General features: G+C 48.8%; 1 protein-coding gene across 2 annotated transcripts in view; it reads right to left on the minus strand.

Annotated features, from left to right (window-relative positions):
• ACOXL (acyl-CoA oxidase like) overlaps window positions 1-20,447 on the minus strand; it is a 1,650,624-nt gene that overhangs the window by 402,441 nt on the left and 1,227,736 nt on the right. For both annotated transcript variants that reach the window (XM_069606843.1, XM_069606844.1), the window contains one exon: window positions 18,241-18,350. In XM_069606843.1, coding sequence (XP_069462944.1) covers window positions 18,241-18,350 — 110 coding nt within the window. The remainder of the gene's footprint in view (window positions 1-18,240; window positions 18,351-20,447) is intronic.

Raw genomic sequence — 20,447 nt, forward strand, 5'->3', positions numbered from 1 at the left:
CCCTTTTTCATTTTGACAGACTCGACTAGGACTGCATGATTAATATGTGATGGTGGTAGCTTGGTCACATCTTTAGATTTAGGATTAAGTAGGTGTTTTTCAAACCCAATTGAAGTTCAATAAACACCCTTGAACTGTGATCACTTGTGTCTGTCTTACTGTTTGATATCATGCCTTCCTTACACCTGCCACTCTCCCCTCTCTACTCTACTACTATCCTCCCCTCTACACACTACTACTCTCCCTTCTCCACACCACTATTCTCCCCCTATCCACTTCTCTCCAGTACTGCGGTCACCTTTTCACTCTACTACTCTCTCCTCTCCACTGCACAACTAATCTCCATTTTCTACACTCCCAATCTCCTGACTGCTACTCCACAACCGCTTCTACTAATTCACCCTCCTTTCACCCCCACAGACACCTTCCACTCACTCTCTATGCTTTCTTTAACACTTTCACTCACCCACACAGTTGCAACACAGTACCACTTACCACCAACCAATAACTCCTTTTTTCCAAAATGCCTCCAACTACATACTACCGTCCTTCCTCCTTCTGATTTCTTGGTTTGCTATCTCCTCTTCCTCTGACCTCATCTTGACAACACACACTCCTCCTTGTTCGGAGTCTGTCTTCTTAACCCCCCACGTTCCCCTGTAAAGCTTCTTACCCTAGCTAATCTTATCCTGATTCCCTCACCCACAAGGTGTTACAAAGGTCATAATTTACAAAAAGGGGGCTAAGCTCCACCCATTTCTTCTGGGCGGGGCCCTGTGCTTGAAAAACGGCAGCCAGCATTGGAGAGTGTCCAGTTTGTGTTAAAATCTTTTCTTGTATAAGCGATGTGCAGTAAGTTCAACAGTTTATATCAAGGCATGGTTGCATGGGTGGAGCGCGATGTTCGCTGCTGCAGCTGAGTGGTGCACTGAACCATGGCTGTTGCACTGGCTTTCTGCTGTTTGGTCTAGCAGCTCTTTAGCTTCCTGAAGGCTGTAGCACTCTCTGATGGCGGTAGTCTTGCACTGATAGGTTCTAGTGGGCTGTTGCCTTATGGGTGGTCAGCCCACATCTTAGTTGCACATGGTTTTTGTCTAGAAATGAAGAAAATAAAATAAACTGGTCAGCTTTGTATTCAGGAGGTACGGGGTGATCTACAGTGGTTTCTTTGAGACACATACTGGCAATTAGCAAGGAGACAGGAACTGGGACCCCTCCCAACTGCCACCTTGCCCCTCTGGGATAAGAATGACTCTGGGTTCCACCCTGGTAGGCTTCCCACCCCAAGCTGAGAGGGGCCCCCATTCCCTCCTGACAAGATCAGAGTATTGACTGTCACTAGAGCTGGCGTTCATGCTGAGATAAATAATCCAATGTGGTCATCTTCACTATGAGAGGCAGTCTTCTTTATTTTGACGTGTAGCTTTGCAGAGACATGTATACTGAGGCAGCATGTATTCTGGGACATAAAGTGCACAATGTGAGGGTCTATTCTGAGCAAGAGAATGCATTTTGAGATATGTAGACCCATGGTGTAATTTGCACAAGGTGAGTGAGGTAAATGTGATATGGAATATGCAGCCATGTGTGGAAACCTATACTTATTGATCCGCATAGTGAATGCCATTGGCAACGTCAGTTTTGAGAGGGACACAGTGCCTATGTGACCTATAGACCTCTGGAACATCTGCAGTCAAGAGTGCAATTTAGGACATTTATTACTATCAGGCATTTCCACAGAGTGAGGCAGATTGTATACTATCACATGACGGAACTCCTGCACTAAATGAGCAGAGTGCAAAATGTAGTTCTGAGGTGCCCAAGTTCTTTGTGGAGGAACAAGCATTCGGGCTTGTGTCTGAGAAACTAGGGATATGATGGCAAAACCTGGCATGTTATGAAAGTATAGAGGCAACTGAGACTGTACAGGATGGCTATACCCTCCCTAAATGTTTGGACCCGAGTATAGCTCACTACAGATTGGTGGAATTAGTGGCACCACAGCAAATGAGGTAGCACCCAACATATGATTGAAGTGCCTCATCATAGGAGGCTGAACCTAGCGCATGATGGCAGCATTTACGTAAATAAGGCTGTATGCAGGCATATGACGGCTGCAACTGGACATAGAGACTACCAGTGGTATTAAATGAAGACAGGCCTATTGGCTTTATCAAGGCTTGTTTAAAATGGTTTTGTGAAATAAAACAAGGTGTTTACAATATTGTTTTACATAATGTAATATTTCAAGAAAATGTTTGACTTGTTATTCATTTCATTTTCCTCAGCTACCCAGTGTTCTAAATGTGTATTTAAAAGCATTGAAACCCTTTTTCTATTTAAACGTTGTTATTTTATGTTTTAAAACTATGTTTGGCCTAGCCGTTTTCCAACTTTGCACATTTCTAGCCAAAACAAATGTCTATATTTTGAGAAATAAGTTACCTGAATTTGAGTAAATTATTTCCATCAAAACAACGTAATAGGGAAGAAAATAAACCCACATGTGAGAAAACCCTTCACATGTGCCTGTTTCTTTTATTTCTTGGCTTGTGCGAGACCACCAAGAGAGATTTGTCATCTTGGGATTTCAGTAAATTCACCTTCACTTGACTGTGGTTGACTTAGGAGGTTTTGACGTATTTTTGCCACATTAGATCATCTGTATCTTTTCCGTTTTGAATTTTGTTTTGTATAATCACGCCAGCATTTCACATTATTCCGGTTTAGATGATTCAGAACACCTCCGTCCTCTGCCAAATTTCTGCTACATAAAACCACAAACCTAACATTCAGTTTGTGGTGCTTGAAATAAGGTGCAAATGTTACATTTCTGATTCTGCACTTTCTTTTGGTTTCTTTGCGGTACATCTGACGGAAATGGACTGGCCTAAAGACTTGCGTAAGGGACTGTCCTAACAGCTGAACACCCATGCCGAGGGATGATTCAGAGCAGAGCACAGCTGAGCTGCGGAATGCTGTGAGGTCTCAGACTAGCATGAACAGCCCCTCCTGAGAAGTACACAGTGATGACGCTGCTGGCTCAAATCCCAAGGCTGCCAAAGCCTGCCTCACCGAAATGGCCTGTAGTTGCAAAATGTACTTTCTTCCCCCTGTTCGGTGAAATGACCGGTTTGTTATCATATGTGCTGTATGGGTGGAGAATAGATTTAGCTACTCCATTGTACATAGGGCTTAGAGGGCAGAGCAGAATAAAGCCCTCCTATGCACTGGTGTGTGTTAGCATTACAGCGCCTTCCTCTCTACTTCTAGTCTTTTGTATATTATTTGCGTCCGAGCGCAAGTGCCGAGTGCCTGGAATGCCTGAGATGGTGTGGGGGAGCTGGATGAGCACTGGTATCATGGGGAGCAGGACAAGCCTGTAACAGCGTAATCAGATTGTGTCGGGTATACACTGCTGTCCCAAAAATAAAAACAAGCATTATTTAATGCAAAATTGTGTAAGGGAACAAGTTACTTACCTGTAACTGTTGTTCTCCAGCATGGGTCTGGCATGGATTCACATGCTCTTGAATATTCCCCGTCGTTAGGCTGGCAATCCTCGGTAAAGAAAAAATCAGTTTCAGTTTCGTTTCTGAACTGTCTTTCTCCTAATAACCAATCACTGGTCTCTGGGTCATACTGCCCTCTACCTAAGCCCCTCCTCTGGCAGCCATCTTCAGATTTGGTAGCACGTAAAGTGGCAGTAGGACCAAGTGAAGAGCCGCAGAGGAGTAGGAGGGAGGGTTCGCATGTGAATCCATGCCAGACCCATGCTGGAGAACAACAGTTACAGGTAAGTAACTTGTTCCTTCTCCAGCATGGGGTCTGGCATGGATTCACATGCTCATGAATACTAGAATACATAGCAGTGCACACATGCACAACCACGGTAGGTGGCAAGGCTCAACATTAAGCATTTCATCACTCAACATTAAGCATCTCTTACCTCCTCACCAGGCCCACATTCAGGTGAACAGGTTGCGCAACACTGCCTGGCCGACTCTGGATTCCTCCCTGGAATCCCGGTCGACGCAGTAGAATCTCGTGAAGGTGTGTGTCGACCTCCACGTAGCAGCCCTGCAGATTTCCAGCATGGGCACACCAGATAGGAACGCCGTGGTAGCAGCGATCGCTCTGGTCGAATGGGCTCTCGGACGGCCGGGCAACGGTCGGTTTGCCAACCGGTGAGTGCATGATGCAGCCGGAGAGCCATCTGGAAATGGAAGCCTTTGAGAGGGCCTGCCATTGGTTCACAGGTCCAAAGTTCACAAACAGCTGTGATGTCTTCCGAAAACTCTTTGCGTGGTCCACGTAGAACTTCAGCGCTCTAGCTACATCCAGCGAGTGCAAAGTCCTCTTGGCCGGCGACAAAGGCGACGGGAAGAAAACAAGTAACGCCAAGGGCTTGTTTAGGTGGAAGTCCGACGGCACCTTGGGCATGAAGGAGGGGTGCGTCCTCAGCACCACCCTTGTCTCGTGGAAAGTCAGGTATGGGATTTTACAGGAGAGGGCCTGGATCTCTCCCACTCATTGTGCGGAGGTGATGGCCACAAGAAACGCTGTTTTCCACGACAGGAACTTCAAGTGCCGAATGCAGAGGCTCGAATGGCTGCCCCATGAGCCTGGTCAGCACCACGTTGAGTTCCCACGCCGGGGCCGGAACCTTCACCGGCGGGAAGATTTGGAACAGTCCTTTCATGGACTCCTTCACCAGGCGATGGGACCACAGGGATGAGCGCCCCGGAGTTCTGGTGTAGCGGGAGATAGCCGCCAGATGGATCTTGGAGGCATAGGCCAGCCCCTCCTTGGCCAGCGATAGCAAGTACGGCAGCACCTGAGGGGTCGTAATCCGCAGAGGGTTAATCTTCTGTGCACGGCACCAGACAGAGAACCTCTTCCTTTTGTGTCCATAGCACTTGAGAGTTGAGGACGCCCTGGCCTTTGCAAGCACCTCCTTGCAGTCCGCCGGGATATCGTACCCTCGAAACTCTAATGCTGCAGGAGCCAGGCCTGCAGGTTCAGCGACCCCGGGTTGTGGTGGAGGATGGCACTGCCTTTTCTGTAGAGGAGATCCGCGTCTGTCGGCAGTTTGACTGGGGGGGGGGCGCTGACATGTCCAGAAGGTCCGGGAACCATATCTGTCTCGGCCACGTCTCGGTGCGACGAGGATCATCCTGCACTGGGACCGTCTGAGTTGGTTGATGAGTCGCAGCAGCAACGGCAACGGCGGGAACGCATAGAGGAACAGGCCGTCCCAGGGGAATGAGAAGGCATCGCCCATGCTCCCCGGCTGGGGAAACCTGCTGGCGAACCTCCGGCACTTGGCATTCGTCGCCGTTGCGACTAAGCCGATCTGGGGATTGCCCCATCGTTGGGAAAACAGATCCACTTGATCCTGCCACAGTTCCCACTCATGGCACAAGTGTAGCTCCCTGCTAAGTGAGTCGGCGATGGTGTTCTTTATTCCTGCCAGGTGGAAGGGTACCAGAAACATCCCTTGGGTGACGGCTCAATGCCACAAATCCTGGGCCTCCTTGGATAGGGCTGGGGATCTGGTGCCTCCCTGCTTCCGGATGTAGAACATCGTGGTGGTGCTGTCGGTGAAGATCCTCACCACCTTGCCCTTGAGGGACGGAAGGAACGACCTGAGGGCCCAGAACACGGCTCGGAGCTCCAGGACGTTGATGTGTAGAGACTTCTCCTCTGGGAGCCAAAGGCCTCTTGCGTGGAGATCTCCAGTGTGCGCTCCCCATCCCTCCAGGGAGGCATCCGTCGTCACCGTCTCCTGGTGTGCGGGGATCTGGAAGTCCATCCCCGCCGCTAGATGCGCGTGGGTACCCCACCACCGGATCGCTTGGCGGAAGGTCTCGTTGAGCGAGATCCTGTCTTCGAAGCTGCCCGCCGCTTGCATCCAATGTGCGTCGAGGAACTCTTGCAGTGGACGCATCCGCAGCCTGCACAGGCGCACGAGGTAGATGCATGAGGGCATCATGCTGAGAAGGGACTTGATGGACCTCACCCTGGCCACGTCCGTGGCCGACAGTCGTTGCACCTTGTCCAGGATGGCCTTCGTCCTTTCCTCCAACTGAGAGGCCAATCGCGCCACTGTGTCAAGCCTGGCTCCCAGAAACAGTGTGACTTGTGACGAGACCAAATGGGATTTCGCATAGTTGATGGAAAATCCCAGATCCGTGAGCAGCTGGAAGGTCTTCACTGTGTGTCCGACGGCGAGTTCTCTCATCCTTGCTCGGATGAGCCAATCGTCCAGGTAGGGGTAGACGTGGATCCCCTGCAGGCGCAGCCGCGCCGATACTGGTGCTAGGCACTTGGTGAATACCCGGGGCGCCAACTTCTATCCGAAGGGGAGGGCCTTGAACTGGTAGTGCCGCCCTCGGACTACGAATCTGAGGAACTTTCGATGTCCTCTTAGAACAGGGATGTGGAAGTAAGCATCCTCCAAGTCCAGCGACGATAGGAAGTCGCCCTCCTCCAGCTGTCCCAGCACGTGCTAGAGAGTGACCATCCGGAACTTTTGGGACTTGATGTACTTGTTTAAGCGACAAAGGTCCAGGATGGGTTGCCAGCCGCCAGTCTTCTTCCTTACGAGGAAGTATTGTGAGTACACTCTGCAGCCCCGGAGCCTCTTTGGGACGAGCTCGATGGCTCCTTTCTTCATCATTGCTCTTACTTCCAGCAGCAGTTGAGGGACGTGGTTTTCCTTCCTGGCCACGGGAGACATGCGGGGGCACTTTTTTAGAAACTCGAGAGTGTGCCCGCGGGCCAGGGTATCCAGCACCCATCGGTCGGTGGAGATGGACTCCCACACGCTGATGAACTTGGCCAGCCGGCCTCCCACCGGGTGCTCAGGTGGGGGCCCAACACTACGGCCAGTTCAGTCCTGCCTTGGCCTCCTTTGAGACGACGACGGGATCCTCCTGTCTTGCCGCGTCCTCTGTAGGCCTCCTGCGACAAGGAGCGGGCCGCTTGGCGGTACGATGAGGAACCGCCGCCGAATCCTTTGGAGGCACCTTGTTTGCCTCCGGAGCTCTGAAAGGACGGCCATTGCTGTTGAACACCCCCCAAGATGGCCTGCAGGGACTCGTCCACTGTCTTGCCGAACAGGTTGTTCCCATCGAAGGGCATGTCCAGTACCCTGGTCTGCACGTCCTGACACCGTTGCCCATCTGACAAAAGCCGGTGTCGGCGATGTCCGTGGCCACCGTGATGGCGTGGTCCGAAGCCACCTCACCTTCCTGTAGGATCTCCAGGGCCTCAGCCCTCTTGTTGTCCAGGAGGAAGTCTAGCAGGGGAGCGATCTTGAACCCCAGCTCCCTGTCGTAGCGTGTTCTTACAAAACGCACAGTCCTTCTCCACGTGCGATTTGTCATTGTGAAGGCAGTAGAGGCACCAAGGGTGCTCATCCTCCTTAAAGACGTTCTGAAGCCCGCATCAAGGGCAGCTCCTGAACAGCTTGGCTCCAACAGGAGTCATGCTTCCCTTGTCCTGGGCCATGTCCATGTGGGGTAGGCCTCAAAGATCTTCTGGAATCCTCCGAGAAGTGGAAACATGACGAAAAAATGGCCTTAAGGGGCGTAGAAAATTCTGAGAACGGATCCCCGTTGATCGGAAGTGAAAACGGTGGAGCTTGAGACTTGATTGACCGAAAATATAACGTGTGGTAAAAATCTGAATATGGCTGCCAGAGGAGGGGCTTAGGTAGAGGGCAGTCATTGGCTGGGGGCAGTATGACCCAGAGACCTATGATTGGTTACCAGTAGAAAGACAGTTTTTCTTGTTCTTTCTGGAGAGGAGCACCTGCTACCTTTTTTAAAATATATAACCAACAGTTTATATGTCATTTTTGTCTATCTGAGTCCGATAACTGATTTTGCGAAGGGTCCGGAGAGCATCCACGGGATCTCCCCACGTGGCCGAGCTAACGCAAAACAACCAGGGAAATTGGCCTGTATTTGCTAGGAACTGAAGGATCAAAGGATGATTTCTTCAGCAGCAGGTTGAGAACAGAATGTTTTAAAATCTTTGGGACTACACCCTGACATAGTTAGAAATGAACAACATCCTTAAACATTGGGGCTATCATGTCTGCATTTGTTTTGGCCCCGAAAGCTGTGTCTTCAACTGGGCACATAGCTCAAGAGATAGAGACAGGATGAAAGGTGAAGGTTGCAATAGGTCATATCGGATGAATACAAACGCACGCTTCAACCATTTCAGATTCTTGGTGAATGGAAGTTGGAATGGATTTATTTCTCATCAAAAAAATGTTCTAATGATGGAACAATATTAACTACATGCAGCTAGGAGAAACGACTTTACAACTTACATTAATAAAGTAAAACTTGCGATTTGTTCAAACAATTTTTTATTTTATTTTTGAACATGCATTTTCTTGCCAAGAAGATAGATTTCCTGTAAATCTGCAACAAGATCCCTCTTGCAAAAGGAATTAAGCGAATTAGTTTCGAACTGTCATCATTATGGATGAGATCTGCATTGATCCTTCATTACTGCGCAAAGAAGCATGTTTATTTTGATCGCATCATGGTCATTGATGTCAATTTAAGGTTTAGGAAGCACAGGCATCTTTGAAGGAACCAGAGCGTTAAAGATACCATGAGAGCGCAGTTACTTACCTTTTTGATGAGGAAGAAAGCCATTACCATTATTTAGACTAATAAGGCTATCCCAGACCAGCTCAGAGTAGCCAGAGACATTCTCAAAGGAGAAGCTAGGTGCATCTCCAAATTAGAGCAGAAAGTCTGGAGCCCACTGTGAAATAAATAAGCTAAAAGACAGGTCCAACCAGGGCATTAGAGATGGCTCCATAATAGAAAAGAAAGCGGGCTGCGTGGAGGACCACAGTCACTGCACTCCCAAAAAGTCCCAAACAGGTTCAGGTAAGCACTTCACACTGACTTTCAACCAGACCAGCCCAGCCACTGACTACCAGAAAGAAAGGATGGGTTCAAGAGACTCTGTTACAATTTTAACAAAGGTCCTCACTAGTTAAGCGCAGAACACTAAATCACTTAAAAGTTAATAACGGGCGTGGCTAGCAGTGCTGGCCATGCAGACTTTTCCTTAATGGCTCTGTGTGAAGCCCGAGCCTAACATGTTGATCACCGGTTCAGAGGCATAACGATATCCGATTGCAGGGGAATCTTTGACGTGAATGCCGGGTGCATTCCGTGATGTGTTCTGCAGTTCGCTCCTGCTACCTGTGGAGCAAGATATTAGAAGCTGAGCGCGGTCGCGGCGGAGCTCCCCAGGATGGTGCTGGCCCATCACGGAGTCAGTCGCCCTGCGGTGTAAGCTTTCTCTGACCCCATAAACCTTTCTCACAGCCAATGGGAAGGGGGACGGAGCCCTGGCGATCCTCTGGGGGCTAGGGGGACCTCGACCTGCAGATACGGAGCGGGGGATGTCCACCCCCTCCTCGCTACTTAACCACATGGGGCTTCAGTCAGCAGCAACCTCAAGCTGCGAGACGTTGACCTGCAAGTGTCAGGCAGAGGCGTTAGGCTGAGATGATTACCCAGGAGCATCACGGCACAAACACAACGGCCGCAAGAGCATTGGTGAAGATTGGAGGTACAGTTGGGAAGTGAAGTGCTGGGAGAAACTCCTGACCCCTCTTTATCATACATAGGTTCGACTATTAGCAGATGCAGGCTGTCTGGAGTCTTGCATATCAATTTCGCACGGTCCCCTGCGGTGAAGTGAGCCCTATTGAGGGAGGGTGGGCTCCAAGGCATTAAAGCACTTTAGACCATCCACACAAGGCCACAAAAAAGCTAGGTACCGTAAGGCCCTGGGACTTCCGAAACTGTATGACTAAAATCTCGACGAAGATGGACCATCTGGATCAAAGGGTACTGTAGAAAGAGCAGAGTCTCAGGGAAGTCAAAGATCAGTCAATGGGCTGCAACACTGAATCCAGTGCCTAGAGGGGAAGAGCGAAGCTATGGAACACAAACAGGAAGACATGGGGAATAGGGCCTGTAGAAACAATTTCCGTGTTAAAGTGATGCCCTCTTCCGTCTCGGACCAGGCACTGGCTGAGTACATAGGGGACTTATTTCAAACGCTCCTGCCGTATCTCGACAGGCTCCTTTTGGATCGCACCTACAGATTGCGCACCTGCAGGGGCCCAGGGCCAGAAGCCCCTCCAGATGTAATCACGCAGGTTCATTTCTTCACTGTTAAACAGGAAATCCCAGTGACAGGTCGCACACAAGGGGACTTGACATTTCAAGGGGCTTCGCTCCAAATCTTTCAAGACCTATCCACCTCAATGGTACGGAAAAGGCGGTAGCAGAGACCTCGGACAGTATTCTTGCCGGATGAGAAAATGAGATACCGGTGGCTGTTTTCCTCATCCTTGCAGTTCAATTTTGAAGGTACAGTGCGCACCATAAGCTCTCTGGAAGAGGCAGAAGAGATCCTGTGTGCAGCACCCCAGGAGAAGAATGGCGATTCTCCATCCAAAACCATTCGCCGCTGAGATCGGATCCCACTAAACCGAGACTTAACAAATGGGCAAAAGTAGCTAAAGGGCAGAAACCTGCAGGGCCACTCCAACACTCTTAAACTGTGCTCTGCGATCCCAGGAAGGGGATTTTTTCCCACCGTCACACACTTTGCAAGCCTCAAACTGTGTAAGCAATGCTCTGGTTCTCTCGCTTCACATGGCCCATGCCAGGGTAGGTGTGCAATGTCACTCGAAGGCCGTTGGGGCTTGTTGCACAGTTTTTGGTTGACTTTACATTTATTGTTTATGGTTTATGGTACAAAACCTGGTTGCTGTATGGAGTTGGAGCTCATATACATTTATATGGTGAATGCAATCCAGTTAAGGTCTACCTCCTCCAGGGCTGACTCAAACCCCCAACAGATGCCCTTGCCCCACCAGAAACTCAATTTAATTACGCTTAACATCAAAGGCTTGCACTCACTGATGAAACGCAAATCCACGCTGTTGCATCTGAGAAACATGAGGGGCTCTGTGATATTTTTACAGGAAACCCATTTGGTCCCCCGGATGTTGCCCGCCTTTGGAACAGAAATTTCCTGAAACAATTCCACGCCTCCAGCAAATCAAAAAAAGGGGGACAGACATTCTCTTATCAAAGGAGACTCTGTTCATGGAACTGGACACTCTGTCTCACCAGGAAGGTCGCTAGACAAGGGTCAAAGGTTTGTTGTATGGACAACTGTACACGCTAATCTCGGTATATGCCCCCAATGAAAGACAGGGGACTGTTTTTTCTGGACCTGGAAGCCATCCTCCTCCCCTTTTTGCAAGGCCAGGTAATAATTGGGGGAGATTTCAATGGAGTCCCTGAGCCCTTGCTGGACAAATCTCAAGAACCCTCATCGAGAAGATTGCCCTGGGCCTGCTTCATTTTTTCAAGACCCTTGGGTTGATGGATACATGGAGAGTGCTGCATCCTAGCGGTTGAGACTTGTCCTTTCCCCATCTAGACAGTACCCCCTCCCGGATTGACCTCCTCTTGGCTACCCCCCAGCTAATGTCATTTGTAGATGAGGTGACTATTGTACCCCAGATTTTATCTGACCATGCCCGGTTCTTTTGAAAGACTGAATCGGTTTATAATCCCATACCCTGACCACTCCCCTCTAAGAAGAATGAAAAACTTTAGAAGACTGCAGGTCTGTTACGTTTCTTTTTATCCAAGGGAGCACATACCTTTTCTGAGGCCAAGAGCAAAGATCTTTCAAAGACCAAATTCGTTGTGGGGGCTTGGAGTGTTGGGCCCGCTGGGACTCTGACCCTGGCCCTGTGAACGAGCGGAAGGTGTGGGAGAAGGCCTCATCTAAACTGACATTTGCTGGGGAAGTCCAAGGCACTCATCAGGAGTTGCGCTAAGCACGATGCGACGCACATAGTGCCCCCACGGCAGGGATATAGCGATGACGGGAGAAGGCTCGTAGGACCACCCCAGTGGGAGGTGGGTGGTACCAGGGCCTCACCAGCCTGGGAGGAAAACAAGGAACAGAAGGGCCCATGCAGTGGTGGAGGGACGGGCCGAACCTTGTGGGGGACCCCCCTATACGGAACTGTATCCTGCTGGTCGCTTGTACAAGTGTGATTAAAAGGCCCAATCCAGGAGTAGTGATGGGGCAGAGAGGGGCTCCTCCTGAAGGACAAGATTGTGGATCAACGGAGAAAGGAGCCAGCCCGCTTGATGATCCTAGTCAGGAATCTGGCACCTTCATCCAGGGGTTTGGGGGCAGGGTGACCACTGGCCTCGATTACACTGGCCCACTCTGGACCCTGCTGGAGAGGCTCTCGTGTGTGGAGTGAACTAAAGCCGGAATAAAGCCTGTGGGTCCCCGACCGTCCCTTTGTGAGCACCGGTGGCAAAGGTTGGGAACACCTATGAGCTGGCAGGAAACCTTGGCACGCTTCCATTACCAAGGCACAGAAACGATGGCAGGGGCCGCCAGAAGCTCAGGATACTTCCGCCCCCAGCAGAGCTTTGTTCCATTAAGAATGACATACAACCATCCTGGAAGAGATCAGAGGGATTAGGACAGACATGGGGGCAAAACTGGCGGAACTCTCGGCAAAGGTGGTTACGCTGGAGGACATAATGGATGGGGTGGAGGCTAACCAGGCCTCCACTGGTCTATTGGAGAGACAAATGGAAGCGCGCTTCATAGAAATGGAGAGATGTGAGGAGTAGTTGCACCTCAAGGTTGACGACATGGAGGACCGGGAGAGACGCAACCACCTCTGGTTTTTCGGGCTGTAAGAGACGGATTGTGAGACTCCAACGGGCCTTGAACAAAAGATACAAGAAATAATAGGGATGGTCCTCGATTCCAGGGAAGGATAGAGAGTCACCATCGACAGTGTGCATTGAGCCAGAGGTGGATCATGTGGCTCAGACCTGGCGCGCATGCATTATTACAAGGACAAGGTCAGGATCCTTGAAAAGGCGAGACGCATGAAGGAGGTGACCTACGGTGACTCCAAGGTGGCCCTTTTTCAAGATTTGTTAGCCCACACATTACTGAGGTGAAAGAAGTGTGGAGCCCTCACTAGATAGCTAACGGAGAAGGGGGTGAGGTACCGCTGGGACTACCCTTTCGCTCTTGTGTTTGAATGGGAGGGAGAACGGTATCATCTGGTGGCTGAGGAGGAGATAAATCGAGTCACGGAGGATCTGGTGGGTCGTCGGGAAGGCTCCACTTTAGAACTCAGAGGGCATAGACCGGAACCTAATCGGACCCCCGAGGCCCAGAATCGGTGCAAGGAAAACACAGGGCTAAAGGAGTTCGGAAGTTTCAAAAGCTTAACACCCCTCCGTCTTGAAATGAAGACACCTGAGAGTGAGGGCTGACTTCCCTATGTCGGCCTCCCCAACTACGGGGGAGGGAGGTGTTCACTGGGGGATGGGGCCTCTCTGGAGTTGGAAGGTTAGTGGGGAACCCCCTGATGACTGTCGATAAGGTGATCTGTTGTGTTAAATTCTGATAACGAGTTTGGGTGTGAGGCGGTGTGCTGTAAGATAGAAGGCTACAGTGAGGGGGGGGAGGGATCCAGGAGTTTGGGGGGTTGGTAGAAGGTCTTACCTAAAGTCGGGCCCTCCCCCACCCGGGTTGAGGTGGGATAGAAGGGGACAGTAGGGCTGCCTAACATGTGGCCCAAGGTAGGGGTTGCATCCCTGGCGGTTCGATAGACATGCCCAACATGATGGGGGCACAAGATTGGATGCCTCAAACTGGGGGGTGTGGGGCAGGGACAGGGAAGGGGGGTTTGGGATGGAGAGGGAGAGGGGGGAGGCAGGGTAAGGTATCCTATGCAGCTAAGTTCACACACAACAGAGGTGAGGTACACCATAAGGAAATTAAGGCACGACCAACGATGGGTAAGAACGGGGTATGGTTGAGGTAGTAGTAGGTACGCTGAACGTGAAGGGATTGAATTCACAGAACAAGAGATCTTCAACCAGCAAAATGTTCTGAAAGCAGAAACTCAGGATCCTCTTCTTACAAGCGACTCATTACAGGCAGGGGCGGAATCGCCAATAAAGGGTAAGGAGATAGGTAGGAACTTCTGGGCCTCCCACAAAGACTCCATGAAGGTAGGGGTAGGCATTCTGCTGGTTAAGTCCTTCCAATTGACGGAATCCAGGTTACGAGGGGGACAGGGGAAGGTTCCTAGGTATAAAAGGTGTACATGAGGTACATGAGGGGGCGCAAAACACGCTAGCCACTCTCTATACACCCAACACGGGGCAGGTGGGATTCCTTTGTCAGGTTTTTAAGATGATGGATAGTTGGGTAGAAGGTGCGACACCCTTCGGGGAGCGGGGGGAATTTAACCTGGTGGTTGATCCCACACTAGACTGGAGGCAAGCAAAAGGAACTGGTACTAAAGTGGTGACCAAGGACAACTTGGCCTTTCAGAATCTCCTATGGTACCATTTTTGGGTGGACGTCTGGAGGAGGCAGCGGTTGGGCCTGGGAGGCAAACCGGCCCACCCCCCCACTTCCGACTTACACGAGAATTGATCGCCTCCTGGTCCTAAGGGAACGGGAAGGCGATGTGGGGGCACCTAGAGTGGAGGCAATCCTGTGGTCAGACCACAAGCTAGTGGTAGCAAATTGGCGACTCCCGGAGCCCCCGCAATGCTTCCAGTGGAGGTGCAATGACAACTTGTCCAGGAACCGGGTGTTTAGGGACTTTGTGGAGAAGGAGATACAGGCCTACTTTGAAACGAACGATAAAGGGGAGACGGGCATGGCAATGGTTTGGGAGGCGGCTAAGACTACTTTTAGGGGACTACTCATTGCTGAGGGGTCTCGTAGAAAGAAGGATAAGGGGCTAATTGAAAGGGGGTTCAGAGATGAACAGAATGTGCCAAGGTCCCAACTGACCCAGACGGCTGCTGACAGGGAAAAGCTCCTGGTTGAAATGAGAGATAGGAGGCAGGAACTCCACACGGTCTCGATAGGTGAGGTCCTAAAGAAGATGAGATACAACCATCAAAGATATTATGAAAGAGGTGACACATTGGGGACCCTCCTGGCTAATAGGGTGAGGAGCTGTAGAGTGGAGAGGAGGGTAGAGGGGATACGGGATGATGAGGGATGTGTGGTGAAGGGGGCTGGGGACATTGCTGCCTGTTTTGCGTTTTGGAGCATTATGGGAGGTTATCAGGATTCAAAATCAATTTGGGAAAGTCAGTGGCGTATATGGTGGGGAGACCGCTAAAAGGGGAAAGGGAATATATGGCGTGGCTCCCATTCACAGTGCACCAAGACACCTTCTGATACCACGGTCTCCAGGTGACAACGTTTTGAAGACATCTTCCCTAAAAACTTTTTCCCCCTTTGGTCAGTCATAAAAAGAGATATGGAGCGATGGTCGGGCTCTGGACTCTCATGGATGGCCTGCTTGAATTGTATAAAGATGCTCCTGCTCTCCATATTCTTGCTCTTATTCCAGATGCTGCCCATAGTAATACCTACCTCATTTTTTGCAGAAGGGAAGGTTACTATGTTGAGATTCCTTTGGGCGGGGCCAGGCATAGGATTGCATGTAGCGGGGCAGGAGGTTCCCGATCTGATGACGTACTATAGAGCGACCCAGCTCTGGGTCCTTGTGGATCACTTTGACCCACATTCGGGGAAGCAATGGTGCCTTTGAGCTGTATCTGCCCCCCCAACCCCTGCTGAGGGATGGGATCGCAGAGCCACTGGCATTCCAGTCCTGGTAAGAGGCTGGTTTAAGCAGAGTGGGTCAAATGTCGGAAGGGGACACCTTCATCTCCTTGGGCAAGGCCTCCGTAACCTGTCGCCTTTCCGATTTTTGCAGCTGAAGGGGGTTTTGTCAGAGGACCGGTGGGGGGAAATCTAAGGAGGGAACTGATGAGTTTTTGAAAGATTCCGGATCACGCAGAAGGGTTCCAGAGGGCTGATAGTCGGGCTGTACAGGAGGATCCTCTTGGCAAACCCACGAGACCCCCCTCCATCTAGAACCAAATGGGGGAGGACTTGGGTAAGGACAATGGAGTCCCCTTATGGGCTCAGATGTGCAGGAGGGCTAACCACTCAACGACTTCGCTCCAATATAGACACTAGGCTGTGAAGTTACTGCATAGATGGCACTACGAGAATCGCGCAAATGAGAAAGGGATAACCCGAGCTGTTGGAAGTGCCATCAAGAAAAAGAGGATTACATCCACATTTGGTGGGACTGTGCAAGGGTGAAGGCATATTGGAGGGAGGTCTTGTCATGCATAAAAGGGGTAGACGGAATTCAGAGGGAATTCTCACCATGGCTTCTCCTTTTTGGGGTAGACACGGGAGAGGAGCCGGAACCAGAAAAGGGGCACATGTTTCAGGTCATTTTGGTCTCGGCCAGATGCTGCCTGGCCCAGCTGTGGAAAAGTCCACGATTGCCGGTGGAAAAGGAATAGGTATTAAAGACCTGCACCATATACGATATGGAATACCTCACTCACCTCCTGGATGAGTCCAGATCTGACATTGAAGGTTCAGGGTTGCCTTTTTTTAAAAAGTATGGGTGGAGTGGCTGATGGGGGAAGGGAGAGGGCTGGGAGGTGAGGAAGGGGTGTTCACCAAGAGGGGAGGTCGACACCGCGATGGTGCACCCTTGGACAATGGGGGACCAATGCGCATTCTGGGAAGGACTCTCTTGACTCACAGACTAGCATACCTGAGACATTAGGTCGTAAAAAGGGTACCATCCTCTGTTCGAACTTTGTAGGGACAACTGAACACAGCTGTGTTGGGTGGGAGTGAGGGATAGGGTTTCAATGTTTTGGTTACAGGGGAATGCCTTGTGAAGGACCTGTGTTTTGAAAAAAATGGCAATAAAGTTTGATTTTGAAAAAAAAAATTCTCACCTTGGTTTCTTATATGGAGGGCAGGCATACAGCAAATATTCCAAAATCCCTCCCTCCCGCAAGACATATTTTAGCAGCAAATATGCATGGAGAAAGTGACCGTGTGCCTCTTTCATAATTCTTAGTGCCTTGTTTCATGAAAAACATGACACTAAAATTGATTTTACGCCTTTACCCATTCAGATTAGAGCTTTCCAACGATATTAATGATTTCATGGCGTAATTCAGCCACATTGTATATTATCATATCGTCTATAGATCTATTACAGAGTTCTAGTATGTTTGAGCATGTTTTTCATCAGTTTCAACATATTCAATTATGTGCTTGTTTTTATACATTTTAAAATACAGATTTAGAAGCTAATATTTGGCTAATTAATAACGTATCTATCACATTATTAAAACGTGTTAAAAAGGGAGAACACAAAATATGGAATTTACTAAATAAACTGGAATAACGTGTTCACAGAAGACATAACATTGAGTGGAATAATGCTATCAGAATATTGCATGCAAGTGTAAGATCTACATCAATGGAAATGAGCCAGTACTATGTGCAAGATATGCGATTACACAATTTAATAAATATATAAATACAACTATCGAGGAAAATAACAGAGACCCACAATGCAATAATGCTGTAGTAGACTTCATGCATGCCACTGTTAAGTGGCCCAAATCAGGGGAATCCTGGGTGTGCCTACAAAGTGTAATAATTACCATTAAGAAATAAAAAACAAATGATTGGGTAGGAAGACGGTATGGATGACTTGGACCTGAACAAGCCAAACAACTGTTTTCAACTAATTAGCACTGCACACAAGCAAATTATATAGAAGTGGATTACCACAGAAACGCCATCATTGACAGGTGTCAAGAGAACATGATAATATGCTACTATAAGGTCACCTTTAGATTAATGGCCGACGATGATGGAGAAGATCAGTCTACACAGAGCAAAAGTATGTTCTAGATGTGGAGTAAACAGTGAATAGCACAAATCAATTAAATGAGCACACATATCAAAACAACTTTACAAGACTAGTTTAATGTTTTAGCAGAATCAGTGCAAAGGAGAAATGGGAACTGTACATTGTATGCAAATAACTAACTAAATGGTCAATATTTGGCCTTATTTCTTGAAGAGGAGATTTCAAACACGTGCAGAAAGAAGGTTGAGAGGATGAGATATGCGGGCCTAATTTAAAGTGTTGTGCAGGGCCCTGAGAATCTGAGGGGAAATAATTACCCCACCCAAGTGAGAAACTGAATGCAAAACACACATTTGAATTCTGCTTCCACGAATACATACCTGGTCCGTAAGCTATCACCAACAGAACTTGACCAGTTTCTAAGAAAGCCAAATATTGGTCTTTCCTCGTACTGTCTTGTAAACTGTGCAAGAAGCTCACGCACCACAACCTATGCAAAGTAAAAAGCATACAGTAAATAAATGTATTTGTATTTGATTAAATTCTATATAGCGCTTTAATCCAAGGCGCTATACATGAGCAACAGAGAGTACATTATAAGCATTAAATAACAAAACATGAATCAGATAACCAATAACAATATAAAGAACAATTTACATTGAAGTGAATAATCGAATAGTGCTGTAAGGTAGTTGTGAAAGGGTAAGGAGAGAGGTGTTAGGTTGGAGTTTGAAGAAGGTAGGACTTTAGGGAGGATCGAAAGGAGGAGTATGTGGTGGAGGAGCGGATAGACTGAGGTAGACTATTCCAATGAAAAGGAGCAAGAAGTTGGAAGGAACAGAAGCGGGATGGAGCACAGGGTGCAGGAGGAAGCGAGAGTAGGAAATGATCAGAGGAGCGAAGTGGGCGAGAGGCAGTATAGAAAGAGAGGAGGGAGGAAAGATTAGATGGAGCAAGACCATATAGAGATTTAAAGACAAGACAGAGGAAGTTATATTTGAGTTGGCAGTGAAAGGAGAGCCAGCCTAGTGAAATGAGTGAGGCGTAAAAAAAGTAATTGTCCTATATATAACTAAGTACCATATATATGCACCACAGTACAACGACACATAGTATTCACAGCACATTTGCCAAATATACTTTTTTGAAAGCCACGTGAGGCAATTAGGTAGAATTAGAGCAACAAAGAACTGTATGACTGTAAATAATATGAACAGATGAAGCCTAAGCAATATCAGGCAAGGCTGAGGGCTGTGAGGAATCAGAAATAGGGCACAGACACAGTGGTGGTCTTGACAAAGGCTTTTATTAAACAATAAAGGGGTGAGAAATTGCCTCTCTCTCCCTTGGGCTAATGGGGTTTTCCTGCCTGAAAGGAAATTCGTGAAACCGTCAGGAAGCCTGAAACTAAAAGTCTGTCATTGTGTCCAAAACCTATCACTGTCCCTGACACTAATGATCTACAAAACGGTGGAAGGATGGTCTTTTCAAAGCAATAATGGTTTGTTGTGTTCACAGCCAATGTAACAGTTTTTCCAGCCTCGTTGGAAATACAGTGGTGCAAACTAATATTTCATAAACCAAGTTCACCAAAGAAAGGTCTCCAACTTATCAGTATGGTTATATCCTAGGGGGAATGATTTCCTTCCCCTGAATCAGCTCCAAAAAGTGCCACGAGGGACAATCCTCTTCCCCTGGTCTTGACACGGGCCTCAATCGAACTTCCCCCCTTCTTAGCACCCTGTTCTCTTCTGCTTCAGGTGTTATCTCTTATGGTACACTTGGTCTACTCTCCTGCCAAGTGTGTCAGTCCTTCTCGTGTTTACTAGCACGTGGAAGAGTGTGGCTCTTCTTGTGCATTTCTTTATTTGTTGTGCTTGACTGGGTTCACTCACCTGCCCAGTATTGTTCATAACATGTCTTTGTGGAATCCCAGGCATCACGGGGTGGTCGTCGCGTTCTTATAAAATGGGATTTAACCCTCGCTGTTTCCTCCTTGAACAGCGCTGCCTTTCTTTCTGTTAACGCTCGCCGCGCTGACAGTACCTTTACACCTTTGATCCTCTGCCTTCTCGGTCGCCTGTCTGCTGGGTTTGCGAGAGCCGGCGGTTCTGTTTCTTCTCTGCTTCCTTCTGCCGATGAATACACCACTTAGTAAAGTTTGCTTTGAAGGGTTTCTCTTACCAGCGGCTTAGGCGTGCTGCTGGTACTGTAAACCGGTTAACTTTCTGCCGGTTCGTTCTACTGGAATTCTTGTTCTCTAGAGTCTCATTTCCTTATGGTTTTTCCATCTACTTCTGCTGCCACTACTGCTTCCACTGCATTCTCGTCTTTCTCTGCCTTCCGCTCTTGTACAGCGTTGTTTTTGCATGTTTGGATAACTAGAGCAGCCACTCTGGTACTCGTGACTTCTTCCTCCCTATGTATCAGGTTTCCTCATCCCAGTACTGTCCTGCCGGGAACACGACAGGACTGTGCATATACACAACTCTCTATGTGGAGTGGTAAGGTTAGGGAGTGGGGAAGGTATCGCAAGGTTGTCATAACAATCCTTCTTTTCAAAACAATTGAATTTAGAGCCAGTGAA

Source organism: Ambystoma mexicanum, chromosome 4p (assembly GCF_040938575.1).
Source record: "Ambystoma mexicanum isolate Mex_15411 chromosome 4p, UKY_AmexF1_1, whole genome shotgun sequence".
In the NCBI taxonomy this organism is placed as follows: Eukaryota; Metazoa; Chordata; class Amphibia; order Caudata; family Ambystomatidae; genus Ambystoma; species Ambystoma mexicanum.